General features: G+C 40.7%; 1 protein-coding gene across 2 annotated transcripts in view; it reads right to left on the bottom strand.

The window, feature by feature from the left end:
• Positions 1 to 18,499, bottom strand: part of dnmt1 (DNA (cytosine-5-)-methyltransferase 1) — a 58,714-nt gene that overhangs the window by 27,817 nt on the left and 12,398 nt on the right. The window contains exons 2-9 of one of the 2 annotated variants that reach the window (XM_043695007.1): positions 11,980 to 12,019; positions 11,437 to 11,544; positions 10,567 to 10,819; positions 8,459 to 8,534; positions 5,640 to 5,715; positions 4,469 to 4,512; positions 2,931 to 2,985; positions 2,447 to 2,530 (exon numbers count right to left, since the gene is read on the bottom strand). In XM_043695007.1, coding sequence (XP_043550942.1) covers positions 2,447 to 2,530; positions 2,931 to 2,985; positions 4,469 to 4,512; positions 5,640 to 5,715; positions 8,459 to 8,534; positions 10,567 to 10,819; positions 11,437 to 11,544; positions 11,980 to 12,019 — 736 coding nt within the window. The remainder of the gene's footprint in view (positions 1 to 2,446; positions 2,531 to 2,930; positions 2,986 to 4,468; positions 4,513 to 5,639; positions 5,716 to 8,458; positions 8,535 to 10,566; positions 10,820 to 11,436; positions 11,545 to 11,979; positions 12,020 to 18,499) is intronic. The other variant, XM_043695008.1, reaches the window with a different exon arrangement.

Genomic DNA, 18,499 nt, shown 5'->3' with positions numbered 1-18,499 from the left:
TTGCAGGTGAGCTAGAACCAAAGGGCTCTGTATTCAGATGCAGCTTTGGATAGCAACAAGTAGTTGATCAGTCTATGGATTAATGATTAATTATCAATGATAAAGGTCTTTTGCTTGCCAAGAACTGTGTAACTGGTTCTCAGATAACTGAACAACTTGGGGCGAGCAATAAGATATAGTGAGAAGTGATCAGATCTTCACCAACTCAGCAACTGTCTCTGTTCTTTTTTTCTTTACTTCGGGACATGGGTACCACTGGCTGGCCAGCATCTACTATAGTTCTCTGTGGCCAAAACCTGAAGACAATCAGTTTATCTTTCCTTTAGCAGTGTCTTGTAAGCTGGGAAATTTAGAAATATGTCAGAGATCTTTTTATAAGTGAACGAGCTACCCAGTGCCTCTTGGAAATCAGTGGAAGCATTCAGAAAAGGAAGGCTGCAAAGAACATTCTGATCAGCAAGAATCAACTCAACAGATTCTGCGAACAAACATGATTGAACTGCCTTCCCAGTTGTCCCTCTGACTCACCCCACAACTCGTCTACATCCGCCTTTCCATATGGGGGGGGTTAAGAAGGAGATTAGAATCTTAACTAGTTGTATTTTATGATGACGGTTTATAACATTATCTGTAGCTCGATTTTAATTAATTGCAACAAATAGAAATACTTGTTAAGGATAGAAACCCAGTCCATGATTTTTATCAGTGTGTTGCTGTAAAAGCACAGCCGGTCAGGCAGCATCCGAGGAGCAGGACAGTCAATGTTTTGAGCATAAGCTCTTCATCAGGAATGTGGGGGTGGCCCTGGGGGGGCTGAGAAATAAATGGGAGGAGGGAGGAGAAGGTAGCTGGGAATGTGATAGGTAGATGATGTTGGGGTGAAGGTGATAAGTCAGAGAGGAGAGTGGAGCGGATAGGTGGGAAGGAAGGTAGATAGGTAGGACAGTTCAAGATGGTGGTGCCGAGTTGGAAGGTCGAATCTGTGATAAGTGGGGGGGGGGGGGGAAAGAGAAAACTGGTGAAATCCACATCGATCCCTTGTAGTTGGAGGATCCCAAGGTGGAAGATGATGCGTTCTTCCTCCAGGCGTCGGGTGGCTAGAATTTGGCAGCGGAGGCGGCCCAGGACTTGCATGCCCTTGGCGGAGTGGGAGGAGGAGTTATAGTGTTCGGCCTCAGAGCCACATGGAATCAATGTGGATTTCACCAGTTTCCTCATTTCCCCTTCCCCCCAACTTATCCCACATCCAACCTTCCAATGCGGCACCACCCTCTTGAACTGTCCTACCTGTCCATCTTCCTTCCCACCTATCCACTCCGACCTATCACTTTCACCCTACCTTCAACTATCCATCACATTCCTAGCTACCTTCCCCTCAGCCCCAAACCCTCTCCCATTTATCTCTCAGCCCCCTTGGGCCACCCCTTCATTCCTGAAGAAGAGCTTTTGCACCAACTCTCCTGCTCCTCAGATGCTGCCTGACCTGTTGTGCTTTTGCAGCGTCACACTCTCCGACTCTGATCTCCAGTCCTCACTTTATCCACGATTTCCATCAACCTGGACCTGAAGATCAGGTATATTGGGGATCTTTGCATACTTACTTTTAAACCTTTAACTTGTGGGACAACTGTGGAAATAACAGGGGTTTATTTCCAGCACACTAGCCCAGTGAGTCGTCACACAGATCAGCCATGATCTAACCAAGTGGCAGCACAGGCTTGAGAACCGAATGACTACCCTCTTCTCCTATATTCCACTGTATGCCACCAGGATCTCTAGCCATAAATAGTGACATGGAACAATGTTATGTTTTGTGCCACTTCCACATATCCATGTGCTTAGTGTACATGAAACAGATGACTAACATCCTTTCAGGTTAATGGCAAAACATTTCAGGAGGACTTGCTTTAAGCAAAAACAGCTTCTACTGTTGAAATAATGGAACAAGGAAACCCCAGTTGGAAACTATTTCATTCTCATCCCATTCCCAGGTCAGTTGAGCACCAACATTTGCAGAATCTAGGAGAAGTTCAGAGCTTACTGTTGCCAGGTGATGCAAGTGGCTACTTTATACTTTTTGCAGGAAGTACTTAATGATGCCCAATGCCCAGCAATCTTGGCTGTGCGTATGTGCATCAGCCTGCCTCCACTGATAAAACATATCAGTATAATATACACCAAAGTCTTCAGACACTTCAATCACTTCCCAGATAAACTAAAACAATTACAAATCCTCAAACTGGAGTTCTGCCCCATTCTACTGCACAGCGAATTGTTGAAAATGTTCATGCATGGCAGACAAGAACAAGTTGCAATGCTTTTCAGAATAGAAAAGTCTCCCAACCATGGAATCTCATATGAGGAAATGCACTGGAGCAGGCTTCAGAAAGGCTAGAAGCTTTTTATTGCCGTCAGGAGAAAACTCAACAAAAGAAACACCACTCACTGCATCATCGGGATCGCCCTGGAAGTACTTGAGATCTGCGTCATCCAAGAACTGCTTGCAGTCTGTGCATTTGGGAGGTGGAGTCTGAAAAAGAGCACAGGTATGAAATTACATTTTTGGATTCCAGATAATGACCAAATTACTCACTGAAACATCTAGGAGAAACTAGTGTTCAAATTTATATCAAAGAGCAGATGATGTTGGTAACATGATGGACAAAGGTAACACTTGCATATTATTGTTAAAAAAACTCCTCAAACTCAAATTTGCTTAATTCTCACATAAAAAAGGAACAAACTGAAAAATGTGCATATTTCATGAATGAGAACATTATATTCAACTAAGGCTCATTCTTATATTAGATTTCAACTTTAGAAGCATTGTTTTACAGAATTACTAAATTGAGCTCTTTCTCCAAAAGCCATCATACTATTAACTGAAATATATACTCCCAGTGTACAAATCAATCTCTAATCCTACTCACCTTAGGAGTTTGCACAGCTTTGGGTTTGGAAGTAGCTTCACTCCCAGCAGGTAGCCTAGAAAGAAAACTCCTGTTAATTTTGCTGATGAAGCAATATTTCCCTCCATCAGAGCCTACCTTCAGTGCACGTCTCAGCCCTTTAACTGCAGCAAGATGAACAATCATCAACTTTTGCCACAGAAAAGCAAGCTTGCTTTGTGATCCAAAATGGAGGAGAAAGTGAGGTCTGGAGATCAGAGCTGAAAATGTGTTACTGGAAAAGCGCAGCAGGTCAGGCAGCATCCAGGGAACAGGAGAATCGACGTTTCGGGCATAAGCCCTTCTTCAGGGCTTATGAAGAAGGGCTTATGCCCGAAACGTCGATTCTCCTGTTCCCTGGATGCTGCCTGACCTGCTGCGCTTTTCCAGCAACACATTTTCAGTTTGTGATCCAAAATGTTAAGTCAGTCAATCTCAAATCCATCTCCACCATTTTCCTGTGATCCTTTGTGCATCCATTTTTGTCTCTTCAGTCTGGTTTTATCAAAAATCTGTTTCTCAAACTCCTTGCTTCCAAAGCTTTCTACCCTTTACCACAATACCTCTGCAGCTGTCAATGTGATTAACCACTCACTTATCTCTCCTGTTGGGACTGTAAGAAGCAAGACAATTCTTTGAGAACATTTGCCAGAAAAAGGAAGTACAGAAAAAGAACTGGAAAAAGAATATGGGTGATCTCAAGGCCAAGGACCAGTTCCACCTCCTGGAAACACCTGCCAAATGTGTGGTTGGAGATGTGGTTCTAGGTTTGGGCTCATTGGCCACACACGGACCCACAGAACCCATAAAGAGTGACTTGGAATTTCCTAGGTGGACAATCCCACTCATTAAATGAGTGATTGCTGATGATGATAACTATTAACACCTCTGAACTTGCCAAAGTCCTTTTAGTTTCTCCCATCCTGGTCACACTTCTACATTAATTCCCCCAAAACCATTGGTGAAAACTTCAGCATAGTTGATGCTCAGCTGGTTTAGTCAATCATCAGATCTGGGTGGATAGTATCAAGTGCTAATAGGGCTCCGTCTCCTCTGCCAAACTCCTTCACAACTCCAGGATACTGCACATCTTTTTTCAACTCTTCAAACCCTTCACCGTCCCTCCTCACGTCACAATGAGACAGCTGCACCAGCCCTCTTCCCTAACAAGCCAATCTTCACCAAGGCATTCCTGTTCCAATCCTGAACTCCCATCTCTTTCTAGCTTTACTTGCACCTTCTCACCTGAACTCATTTTCTGCTCAAGAATATCTACTCTGATTAAATTGTTCAGTATTCAACTTCCTTTTCTCACTCACATGTCTTTGAATGAGCCGTTATTTCCAAATCTGTGTTCATCATCCCCACTGTGTTTCAATTTCTGCCTCAATAATGGTTGCAAAGTCACAAGTGTCTGCTATGACTATAGTTAGCATTGCTATTACAGCATTACTTTCCAACATGCAAAGTCATTTCTAGATTAAAATTTTTAAAGTAATAAATAAAAATCGAAAACCTACTTTTGCTCAGATTCCACTTTAATTCTCTTTTCATCCAGTTCCCTCTAAACCAGAAAAAAACGACATCCAAACTGTAATATTTATATATCTTTTACATTAGCACTCTACATATATATAAAAATATCACTAACACAATATTAGATAGGATAGGATGAAATGAAACCTAGTGATAATTACATTTTCCAAATATTTGACCTGTTGACAAGACCTCCTATTTAAAAGGCTAAACTATGTCTGTATTAGAACATAGAACATTACAGCGCAGTACAGGCCCTTCGGCCCTCGATTTGTGCCAATCTGAAGCCCATCTAACCTATACTATTCCATATACATCCATATTCTTGTCCAATGACGACTTAAATATTGTATTGCAAGGAGATTTATTCTACACATTCACAAGAATTTGATTGAAAGCCATGCAGTGTGTTGTAAAATTAATCAACCATTTCACTCCAGTACAGAGGAATTTGTTCAGCTTACAATACAAGCTTATTTGTTTTCAACAAGTATCCTCCCTCTGTTTAAAATAGTCTTTTTAGCTCACCTCTGCTAATTCTATTATGAGCTAACAAATAGAGGAAAGGGGAATGGGAAAGGGGAAAGAGAAAGGATGAGAAGAAGAATAAATAAAACTTCTAGGAAAACGCTAACTCAAAAGTTACCATTCCTCTCTACAATTCTAAGGCAACCAATGTCTGCACAGACACACACCAATAACTAGGTTAGTTTGATATTCAGCTAAGAAGTGCCTATTCTGAGCTAAGTATTGTGTGGTGGTGAGAACAGGCCAGAATGTTAACAGTTCAATTCCTATTTATACCATATAAACTGTTCTCAGGAATTGGCTGAGCAGGGAGGTAGGCAAGGAGTGACAGAATGAATGAGGACACAGGAAACAAATATAAGCATGGCATAGCATGTATGTGCTGTAATCCGTAGGTACAGTTTAAAAATAATCATCTCCCGAGGTTCCCAATCCACAGCTCAAGTCAATGATTCTTGCTTGAGTTGAGAGATCAACACCAGAAAGATTCCTTGAACATTCCTGACACTCATTGTTTAGCATCTGTAATAGCCAGCAGGCACATGATGGGGACCAAGAGATTAAGGACATTACAAAAGATAAAACTCTAGATCATCATCTGAACCAAAATTAGCCTAATTTCATTACCTGGTCATCAGATTCCTCTTCTTTAACATTTGTTACTTCTAGTTCATTTAGATCCTCTGACTTGCGCTTATTTGCCCTAGAACAGATGATAATACGAATGTCAAAAACTTGTCTTTGGAACATATAGTATATCATCACCCCGTACAGAATCTATGCACTTATGTTTCAGTGTTGGTCTTGCCCCTACAAGGGTTCTCTATTTCACTATATTCTCTATAAAAGTACAAAAGAGAACAATATCACAAGAAAAAAAAGATAAGTCATACATCATTCAGAACTCCATTGTTTGTTGTAAGAGATCAGATGAATCCCCAGCAAGTTATTTTAATCATATTGTACTCCCATAGGGGCTAGAGCACCAAAGCAATCTTTTCAATAACTGTACTCACTAAACACAGACTTTTCCAACAAGGTAAATTGGATTTAAATATTACAACCTTCTAAGTCCAACATCTTTCAGATAAAATGTTTACTGGCTTCTATACCTGGAACTCTTGAAACTCTCAGTATATTCTCATAGGGCTGCAATATTTGCAGAGTAGCCCTGTACTTGCCAGACCTTGTGCTAGCAACACAGACTGTCAAATCTAACTGGTGATATGTCATCAAGTGTTCTCCTGTGAAATAACCCTATTATTGGTGACAAAGCACAGACTGTACAATCCATAAAGCGGCTGAGAGTATTACCAACTTCCCCTGATCTAAGGCCACCGATGCATACTTCTTATTTAGACTTTATACCTGATCAATAAACTCTGAAGTACACAGGTTTACTTGCATTCCTATAAACAATTAGGTACATAAGAAATAACACATTAATCCTCCAAAAAAACAAAAGATCACATTAGAACGTCTTTTCTCACTTTTAAACAAAGCATGTTATCATATCTTTGCCTTGTTACAGGAAATATAATAGTTAGATCATACATCAAGATCTGATACATTCAGAGCTTTCAACTCCTAACTAAGGCTGATGCAGAAACAAAGGACATCGGGGAAGTAGGCCTCCTGGCCCCTAAAGTTTGTCTGCCAAATAATTAGATTCTGGTGGATCTTCTACAACAAAAGCCATTTTTCACGCACCAATCCCATATTCCTTGATATCTTTAATATCTAAGAATCTATCCATTTCTGTTTTGAACATACTGGGAACATATAAAAAGGAGGAGATTCTGCTGGTTGAGCCTGCTTCATTATTCAATTAGATCTATTCCATTTGCTCCTCTTCTGTCAATAGTAAAAAAGCCACCTATATCCAGCTTCTTTCAATTATGGAAAGTCATATTGAACTTGAAAAATTAATTCAGTTTCTCACTGCACAATTGCTGCCATACCCAACCTTCTTCAGCATTTTTTAATTTCAGATTTCCAGTATCAACAACATTTTGCTTTGTGTGCTTTCAGATACAGTACTCTTAATTCAGACATTATTCTACATACTGATCCTATCTGATATTTGCTTTCGCCTCACCTTCTAATTTTGCTGGCTACTGTTCTACTTCCTTTTACAAGTTGTATTCCCTCCAATCTGATCTTTCATTTGGATTCCAATCCCCACTTAGTTTAATCCTTCTGTTGCAGAAAAGTAAGTGTCCCAGTGAGGGTATTAATCCTAGGCCTGTTAAAGTGCGACCTATCCATCTGGCACAGGTTCCATCTATCCATGGGCTTGGAAATAATCCCGAGATTACTACTTTTGAGGATCTATTTTTAAAGTTCCTTTCAAACTGCCCAAAATCTGCTTTCAGGACCCTGGTTTCTTTCCTACTTGTGCTTTTGGTATTCACCTTGTTGCCAAAGAATGCTCTACAGCCAGTCCATGAGATCCTTGACCCTAGCAACAAGGGACAGAACATACCAACACATACCTACAATAAGGAAACACCCATCCTTTTCCTTATCACTACAGCTTTTCAACTCTTCTTCCCTTTTGCGGCTGAGCCACCGGTGGTGCGATGGACTTATACTGACTGCACTTCTGAGGAGCTATAGCCCTTGACAGCATTTGAAAAAGAAAACTGGTCAGTAAGTAGAATCATGTCAGGGGACTTCTTTACCTGCCTGGTTCTTAGACTTCCTCAAAGTTACCACTCCCTATTTTCTTGCAGACCCCCAACCAACTGCGTGGCCACCTCCCCAAATAGCTTTCATCACTGCGGATGTAACTCAGAGACTTAATTCACTGTTCAAGCTCCAAAAACCAAGAGTTCAAGTTTCTGCAGCCAATGGTACTTTCTGCACATGATTGTCTAGGTCACAACTGGTGCCCATGACTTTCCACTTATTACAACAGGCATACGCCACATGTCTGAACTGCTGTGTTTGAACTTTATTTCACTTACATTAACTTTAACACAAGTTGTTTCAACTTAACTTTTCTTCCTTTCTTTTTAAAAGGCAAAGAAAAAATACAAAAGTCATGAGATAATTCTAGACACTCCCCAATTGCGGTGACTCATTGACTTGAGACTGCACAGTTCTTTGGAGTAGACGTATCGTCTACCTGTTAGTCCTAAATAGCCAATCCCTTAATCTGAGATTGTGACTCCTGGTTCTACATAACATCCGGCATCAAGAAAAACATCTCTTCAGTATTTAACCTACTGAGCCCCATAAAAGTTTTATATGCTTGAACAACACCTTTTAAAAATATCAATTTAGTTAGTAGTGTGTTCGACATGAGAATTGCCTAAAATCATTCAAGCTTTACGAGCATCATCTGAATCCAATTACTATTTCCTTGTAATTCATCAGTCAGGAACTTGACCTGAAACCAGGCACTCCCCCTTCATGCTACCCCTAACTACTTGAATACTCACGCCTTAGCAAACATGGAGATGATTGTAGTTTGCTGCTTGACTGAATTCCTGGTGACCCTTGGAGATCCTGATAAACCTAGAACAGAAATAAATTTTGTTAATTGGAAGCAGAGCTCAAAAAACAGCACGGGATTTCAATTATGGCAAATTTTGGAGAAATATCAAATGTAGGAAACTGGGTTGCAATGGAGGATTTTCACGAAATCTCCCAACCCTTTTAAGGAATTCCTTCAAAGCATTGAGAGGGGAAAGTTCAGGGCCTCAGAAGGGCACTCAAGACTGATCCACATCCAGTGAGATAGCTGACCTCAGGGTCAGGGGCTGTGTTGAACCCAATCAAATAGTATTAAGATTCCCGGGACAAAGAATCAATCATTAACAGTGGCCCCTGCTATAAAGAAAACATGAAAGTTCAGTGAAAACATAATCACATTTTGCTTCAAAGCGCAGTGATGGAACAGCTTGCCCAAAATACATTAATAATGGCCAAAATTATAAATGTGCCAACTTATGCATACATGCCTATGGTAGTGCATAGGGGATTTTTAAAAGAATGTTCATGGTGTGTGTGAGGGGAGATGGTGATTTTATAGTAATGTCACTGGATTAGTAATCCAGAGTCTCAGGCTAAATGTTCTGAGAGAATGAATTTGAATCCCACCACGACAGATGGTGAAATCTCTGGAGGCATTGTAGATCTATCTATACCACATTGACTGCAGTGGTTCAAGGTGGCAACTCACCATTACCTTCTCAAGGGCTACTCGGGACGGTCAATAAATGGTGATCAGCCTGCAACACTCAAGTGAATCAAAAAAAAAATCTGAATTCGATAAATATCTGGAATTAAAAGCTAACCATATAACCAATGTCACTATCATAATAACTCATCTGGCTCCACCTGTCCTTCAGGGAAGAAAATTTGCCATCCTTACTTAGTCTGACATACACGTGACTTCAGACCCACATTAAATTGTTCTGTAGGCAATTTGGGGTAATAATAAATGCCCTAGCCAGCACTGCCCACATTCCATGAAAGAATACTGAAATATAAATGTGGGTGTCACTAGCTAGACCAGCATTTAGTGCAAATTCCTAATTGCCCAGAGTGCAGTGAAGAGTGAACCACATTGCAGTGGATCTGAAGTTATGGGAACTAGCAACCATAAACACATGATAAGGACCAGGAAAATCCAAATGTTTCAAGCCTGTCCTTCAATGATATTAATGAGCTGCTCTCTCACTGACTACCTATTACCTGAGACTCCCTCAACTCTCAGGAACCTTCCGAAAAGGGCTGCAATAAATCCATATTTACCGATGAGTTCTGAAATTCTTTCTGGTATCCAATTTAACATAAAAGGTTTGGATTTGAACCTATTTAAGTTTCCCAATGCCAACTAGGATTGAGTAAATAACCCACTCCAAGAACCAAGTACTGTACTGTACAAAACCTCACTCATGGCTTTGAATTTTGTGCATTGTTGCTTATTTATTTGGGGGGGCGGTGGAATCAAAGGTTCCATTTCTAAGTCAATCCTAAAGTAGTTCTCCTTAACTGCAGCAGATCTCAATTTCCGTTATCAAATTAAGGAAACAGATTTGAGCAAGATTCCAGGGATGGGGTGGGGTCCGAACGATAATCTTGCACAAGAATTGTACTTCTAGTTCTTGTTCAACTTCTAACCTTGTTTTATAATAACCTGATCTAGCTATGCATTCTATTTACTTCCCTCAAGTTTTCTCAACATTAGCTGTGAATCTTGCATGTTGTCAACAAATCTTGAGTACCCTTCTTGGTCCACAGCTTTGAACATAGAAACCTAGAGATGGGGAAAGGATTTTTTAACAAAAACAAAATGCCACTGAATTCTTTTTCCAGTGTCTTCATTAATTAGAACATTCAGCTGACATTTTCGGCCCCTCATTCCATACACTTTTCTCTGCAACCATAAGAATTGACAAAGAACAGTATTGCATATTTACAAGAGACTGAGGTGGAATTCAAGCTGACCATTATTCCAAATGGAATGTAATCGGAGTGCTAATTTAATATTTTTCAAGAGTGTCAGTAAACAAACAACTCGGGGCAAAGAAAGTGCACATACGTTTGTTATCGCCATTGGATTTACTCAGCCGCTTCCCACGACTCTTTGCAGTCGGGAAAACCATCACCTCGGTCTCCATATTGCTTTCCTCTTGACCATTTGGCTCATCAACCACTCCATTGGTCTCATTTTTATCACTGTCTGAAGCCCCATTCTCAGAGCAACCATTTGAATTGATTCCAGGCGCAGAGTCTCCATTCCCTTCAAAAAGCTCCTGATTGAGCAGCGCTTTCACTTTGGCCAGGTAACCCTCCTGAAAAAAAGTCAAACAAGTGAGAAACCATAAAGACAGACTAGCAGCAAACACACACAATACAATCACTGAAACAAATTAATATGAACAAGATTAATACCCATCTCAGACCAATGGAATGACAATGACCTTTCTCAGCCCCAGGAATAAACAGGGACAATATACTTCAGCACTTTTGGGGATCCAGAACCAAAACCAATGGGCAGGAGGCACAGTGTTCCCTTATCATCAGAAAATTCAAGGCCAGGAAGCAAACATTAGATCTACAGCAGTCTTAAAGGGGCGAAGGATAGTTTAAAATCTACAACAATGCATGCCCAAATGTCTGTCATAAGAGAGAGAATGAGATATCTTATTGCTAGAAAAAAAAGGAAAAGGCTCATCTTCATAACTCGGGAGGCAACGAACAAATTATAAAGCTGTGGCTGGCAGCTGACAGTCAAGACTCCACTATTTGATATCACTGACGCTCTCTACTACAAACAAATACCAGGGTTTTATACTGCTGGAACGTTTCACATCCATTTTTTGGAGGTTCTTTTATGTATTCACGATATTCCCCTTTTAAATATACTACTGAACAGAACCTGCTCCACCAACTTTCTTAACAGACTTACCTCAGAGAGTTCCTCTCTCTGAAGTTTTGTTTCCAGTTCACTGAGGTCATTTTGTGTATTTGTTTGTAAGAAGCTATGTAGTAAACTCAGCTTTTCTTTTATACATTCCTGAAAGAAGGTATTCACTTGTTAAGTTACGAAAGCATAAAAAGACACCAACAATTAAAACACATCACTTATGCCATTTGCATGCACAATACAGCATGAGAAACACTGTTGCGGTTATTCTTCTTTCCTTCCCCACCAAAAATAGTAACTTAATTTGATAATGCTTGCATTTCATTTTTAAAATAGTTGGGGTAATAGAAGTAACTCCACACATAAGTGCAGGGAAAGTATTGGGAAAAGATACTTTCCTACCACAGTCTTTGAGAGAATTTAAAAGGCAATTTCAACTGCATTTCCCTCCCCCCAACCACCGTCGCACTTTGAACATATTAGAAATAACAACACTTCTCACTGGTGGATTTCTTTCCCGTTGAAACATGAACACACTAAAATGCAAATTAGAATGTAAAACAAATGCTTAATATTTCAACACACCTTCTCGGAGAGATCAACTTTATCCTCAAGCACTTGAAGTCTACAGAAATAAAAACAGATCAAAAAGTTAGAACTAAGTTTCAGTTTTCTGAATATAATTTGGTGCCTCAATATTTAGTTTTAATTAAAAAAAATATGATTTAAAGGTGCCGGTGTTGGACTAGGGTAGACAAAGTTAAAAATCACACAACATCAGGGTGCAGTCTACCAGGGTATAGATTATTTGGAAACACTAGCTTTCAAAGCGCTGCTCCTTCATTAGGTGGTTGTGGAGTATAAGATCAGACACAGAATTCATAGCAAAAGGGTTACAGTGTCATGGAGCTGTAATGACATATTAAACAAATTCAGATTAGGTCTTTCAACTTTTAGAATGGGATATGCTAGTTCCAGTTCTTTAATATGTGAATTCCAGAATTCATTTTAAGTTACATTCTCAAAATATGATTTGGAGATGCCGATGTTTTGGACTGGTGCGTACAAAGTTAAAAATCACACAACCTCAGGTTATAGTCTAACAGGTTTATTAGGAAGCACTAGCTTTCGGAGCGCTGCTCCTTCATCAGGTGGTTGTGGAGAATAAGATTGTAAAACACCGAATTTATATGAATTGTTTAGTGTGATGTAACTGAAATTATATATTGTAAAAGACCTGCATTGTTTGTTAAGTCTCTCATTTTTTAGAATGCCCATGTTGGTTTCAGTTCTTTCACATGTAAATCACAAAACTTTTTTTTTAAAAATTACATTCCCAAGTGAACTTTAACAATTGGCGTCATGTCAGCCCAGATAATGCATTAATCCATTCACCCATTGCTGTAGCCTCTGCTTGGTCTCGCTAATGTACAATGCCTCAGGGCATCCTTGCCTGCAGCGTATGAGATAGACAACATTGGCTGAGTCGCATGAGTACCTGCCACATACATGGTGGGAGATATCCATGGCGTAATGGTGGTATCCATGTTGACACTCTGACACGTCTTGCAGCATCTACCATGACAAGGTTGTATGGTATTGTCCTGAAAGTCGGGCAGCTTGCTTTGAACAATGATCTGTTTGAGGTTTGGTAATTGTTTAAAGGTGAGAAGTGGAGGTGTGGGGAAGGTTTTGGCAAGGTGCTCATCCTCAATGATCATGTGTTGCAGGCTGCGAAGACCATGGTGTAGTTTTTCGGCTCCTGGACAACGAAGAGTACCCTCTCAGATGCAGCTCATATCTGTCTCCTGAGGAGGTTCCTCGCTGTGGCATGTCCGAACTGGCGGTCAATGAGTTGAGCATCGTAACCTGCTCTTACGAGGGCATCCCTGAGTACTTCCAAGTATTCTCAAAATAGCTCTGGCTTTTCTAACAACAGGTGTCATCTAGGGCGGCACGGTGGCTCAGTGGTTAGCACTGCTGCTTCACAGCACCAGGGTCCCAGGTTCGATTCCAGCCTCGGATGACTGTTTGTGTGGAGTTTGTACATTCTCCCAGTGTCTGCGTGGGTTTCCTCCGGGTGCTCCGGTTTCCTCCCATAGTCCAAAGATGTGCAGGTCAGGTGAATTGGCCATGCTAAATTGCCCATAATATTAGGTGTATTAGTCAGAGGAAAATGGGTCTGGGTGGTTACTCTTCGGAGGGTCGGTGTGGACCAGTTGGGCCGAAGGGCCTGTTTCCACACTGTAGGGAAACTAATCAGACTAATCTCAGCTCAGACAATGCCTTAAAAGTGTGAGGTTAAAGTCTGTGTCTCAATGTTAAGTGAGACTGGTTCTATTTCTAAAGTGGGATTTACAGAATCTTACATGGATTTATGCAGTTTTTGAGCAAAATTACATGTAATTCTGCCAATACAAATTCATCCTATAAACTTGTGTGTGCACGCGTGCAGGAGAGACAGTGTGAATGAGTGCATGTGAGTGTGAGCACATGAGAAACAGTATGTGTAAGCTTGGGTCAAATATGTGTCTAAGTGTGTCGGGGGATAAGCCTATGAGAGGGTGCGTGCATACGAGAGAGAGCCTGTGTGCGCGTGACAAAGTGTGTAGTACAGTGGGGTTACCTGTAGTGTGACATGAACCCAATGTGCCAGTTAAGGCCACCCCCAGGGGTACCAAACTTGGCTATCAGCTTCTGCTCTGCCACTTTGCATAGTTGCATGTCCCAAAGTCCGCCTTGGAGGGTAGTCATCCGAAGGTCTGAGGCCAAATGCACTTAAGCCAAATTAAGTGTTTTTTTCAAAGATCAATGTTGTGTTCATTTGAAGAAGTTAGATCTCATTTAAATACAGGGAGAACTAGCCATTTGGATACAGAACTGGCTGAAAGGTAGAGGACAGAGGTTGGTGGTGGAGGGTTGTTTTTCAGACTGGAGGCCTGTGATCAGTGGAATGCCACAAGGATCGGTGCTGGGTCTATTACTTTTCGTCATTTATATAAATGATTTGGATATGAACATAGGAGGTATAGTTAGTAAGTTTGCAGATGACACCAAAATTGGAGGAGTAGTGGACAGTGAAGAAAGTTACCTCAGATTACAATGGGATCTTGATCAGATGGGCTAATGGGCTGAGAAGTGACACCTTCCTATTGGAAAGATATTGTGAAATTTGAAAGGGTTCAGAAAAGATTTACAAGGATGTTGCAGGGTTGGAGGATGGGGAGAGGCTGAACAGGCTGGGGTTGTTTTCCCTGGAGCATCGGAGGCTGAAGGGTGATCTTATGGAGGTTTATAAAATCATGAGGGGCAAGGATAGGATAAATAGACTTTTCCCTGGAGTGGGGGAGTCCAGAGCTAGAGGGCATAGGTTTAGAGTGAGAGGGGAAAGATATAAAAGCGACCCAAGGAAGCAATTTTTTCACTGGGGGGTGGTACGTGTATGGAATGAGCTGCCAAAGGAAATGGTGGAGGCTAGTACAATTGCAACATTTAAAAGGCATCTGGATGGGTATATGAATAGGAAGGGTTTGGAGGGATATGGGCCAGGTGGGACTAGATTGCGTTGGGATATCTGGTTGGCATGGACGAGTTGGACTGAAGGATCTGTGTCCGTGCTGTACATCTCTATGACTCTATAAGTGTTGAAGGGGCTAAATAACTAGTTTAAGACATGCAAATATAATTTTGATTTGGTCTGTATCTACTTTTTGAATTATTTAAAGATTATAATCACCTTGATTGGATCACTTTATAAACAATCGGATAACTGAAACAAACTTTTCTTTTGAAACCACTTGTAGTACAACAAGCACAACAGGTTGCGTTTTTTGCAAGGTGCCATTCACAGGAACTCTGCCAGAGAGTGATCATTTCTCACATCCTGGCCAACAGTGAAAGAAATACATCTCCCCAACCTATCCATGGTCCAGCTTATAACACAATTAAGCCATTTAAATTTTGCAATTCTGTACAGATATTGAACAATAAATGTTATGTTGCAAAGATAATCACGATACAGGTGAAGAATGGAGTTTGAACAGTTTCACACAGTGCCTAATGTAGCATTCAGACCACACATTCTTAAGCAGACAGCACAGTCAGTTCTGTTATAACGTGAAAGTTCTGTTCTCGTGCAATCCTGAGTTATAAGAAAATCGCGTAATAGCAGCACCATTTCAACTAACGAGACTGGAACTGTGTTATATCTAATACGTGCTTTAAAAGTTCACATTACAGAAACAGTGTCCCCAATTCATCAATCATGTTATAGTGAATTTGCATTAATGAAATGCATTGTGATCATTTGCTAGCAATAGATCAGTTCTTAGGACCCTCTTGTGGTGCAGTGGTAGTGTCCCTACTCCTGGACCAAGAAAGCCAGGTTCAAAGCCAACCTGCCCCAGAGGTGTGTCATATCATCACTGAACAGGTTGATTAGAAAAATAGGTCACTGTAGGGAGGAGATTAACGGAGCACATTTTATTGCTGTTTGGAACAGGGAACAGAGATGGTCAGAAACAAAAGATTCAACTGTCCAATATTACAAGCTATTCCAAATGCTGATCGATATAGCAACATAAACTCAGAAACGCACCCACATAGTTCCTCAAAAATTTCTCAAGTTCACAACAGATCATTTTAAAAATCTATCCACAAAGTAACTAATCAAGTTTCCCAATTCATTAATCAAATAACCAAAGCCTAATTTTTGGAAAATGTGCATTAATGTTCTGTGAGAAAGGTGATTGGCAATGCTTTCTTGAGATATTGTACACGAATCTCACCATTAGCCAGAAGTTGCAATCACTGGTAAATGATGATAATTAAAGGCATTGCCATTTCTCTACTATTGCTAACGTCATCTGTCTGAAGTTCAATGTGATACAATGAACGTGACCAAATACAAATCTATGAATTCACAGGCAATGTTAGCGAGATTCATCTCAAGGAATTTTTTCTCCCGCATTTGTTTTTCACACAGCTTTTCTCCCCAGAACAAGAGTAAGAGAAGGACCCATTTTGCTTTCTCTAACCAATCTGGTTTGCTACGAGATGTCGTGACATAAACCAGAACAAAGGGGTCAGGACTGAGTTATTAATCTAAAGAAACTCAATGTCGCACATTTAATGGGCTAACAGTTTTAACACTGACCAACCCCACTCCCATGCTTATCCTTATAGTTTTCAACATCACCTCTTTTTCAAGAAACTGTTTGCTTTTTAATAGAATTACTGCTTCAGCAACAGATGACACTAAATTTTAGTTTCTAACAATCTTTTTAACTGCATTTTTTGCAAATATGAGAGTCAGGGGATGCAAATTTAACAAAAGCACGAATTTCACAATAATGAATATTTTATCAACTTGTTATTCATGGAAGCCATGTTAAAAATAACTCAGTGGTATAGAATTTCCTTGTCTCCAAACTGGGAAGGAGCAGCTTTTATTTCTTTTAGAATTGTTCAATTATTATCTAATCTACCAGCCGGTACATCCCTGGACACTATGGACAATCTACCATGGCTAATACACCCAACCTGCAAATCTTGGGACTGTGGGAAGAAACCAGAGGGTTCTAATCCAAAACTCCATTTTCCTGTACTTTGCCTGTAACCCCTGATTCACTTAATGATTAAAAATCTATCTCAGCCTTGAATATACTAATGACCGACCCTCAAAAGCCCTCTCTGGTAAAGGATTCCACAGATTCATTATTCTCAGAGAAGAAATCCCTCATCTCTACCTTAGATGTCCAAACCCTAATTCTCACATTATGTTTTCTGATATTAGATTCTCCCATGGGGGAAACAACCTCTCTGCATCTACTCCGTCAAGTCCCTAAGAATTCTAAGCATGTTCTGACGAACATTTACTGAACTCAAAGCATTAACTCTGTTTTTAACGAGGAACAGTACAGCACAAGAACAGGCCCTTCGGTCCAAGATGTTGTGCCGAGCATGATACCAAATTAAACTAAACCCTCCTGCCTGCCTATGGTCCATATCGCACCATTCCTTGCATATTTGTGTGCACATCTGAAAGTTCCTAAACAGCCTAACATATCTGACTCTACCACTACCCCTAGCAGCGCATTCCAGACTCTCACCACTCTGTGTAAAAAACTTGCCCTTCACATTTCCTTCCAACTGTCTTCTCCCCTCCCCCCTCATTAAATGCATGCCCGCTAGTATTAGATATTTCAACTCAAGGGAAAAAGATTCTGACCGTCAATCCTATCTCAACAGTTGTTGTCAGATCCACTTTTTCTCAAGCATATCTTTTGTTTCAGATTGCCAATATTCAGTTATTTGTGTTTATTATATTCCCTAAGAATCTTCATTCTTTTCGTAAGCTCTTTTCCAGTCTCAGGAATCTCGGAAGATTACAGTACGCTACATTACTGCATCCCCCATCTCTGCAGCCACTTCCTTTAAAATGTGAGAATGCATCCCATTACAATCCATTATAACAATATACATTTTTAAAACTCTCAACCACTCAACCCATACTTTACCTCAAGCCTCTGTATCCTTATGATCTTCAAAAACGTTTTGAAGATTCTGTATCCCTTCAACTCTGGCCCCTGACTCAACCCACACACCCAGATACATATTTACAACTCCCTCAATGACGAACCTTATAGGCAGCCTGGATCTTGATGAAGGAGGGGGAAGAATGGTGGAGAGAGGAAGTGATGATGAGGGTTGGGGAAACAATGACGGAGGGGAGGGAAGAGAATAATGATGGCAGGCAAGGAGACGAGGGGAGGGGGATGACAACAAAAGGGAAGGGGTTGTCAGGATCACATGACAGGCGGGGTTGATATTGATGGTGAAGTGATGGAACAGAGGAGGGTTAAAATTCCAGGGGAAAAGGTGATGATGACAGGGTCAAAGGCAAGGGGAAGGGAGTGGTATAATTTTGGGATGGTGATGTTGATGACAGGAGGCATTTATGACGGGGAGGAGGGATAATGGTGGGGGGACGGGGAGTTGATGACAAGGGAGCAAGTGCATTATAGGGGAAACTTGATGATGAGGGGATTTGATGACAGAGGGGTGGGCGATGTGAGAGGGGACGATCATGATGGCGGTGAGGCGT

The sequence above is a fragment of the Chiloscyllium plagiosum genome, chromosome 8, assembly GCF_004010195.1.
Source record: "Chiloscyllium plagiosum isolate BGI_BamShark_2017 chromosome 8, ASM401019v2, whole genome shotgun sequence".
Lineage (NCBI taxonomy): Eukaryota > Metazoa > Chordata > Chondrichthyes > Orectolobiformes > Hemiscylliidae > Chiloscyllium > Chiloscyllium plagiosum.
This window is presented reverse-complemented; position numbering and strand designations above follow the sequence as displayed.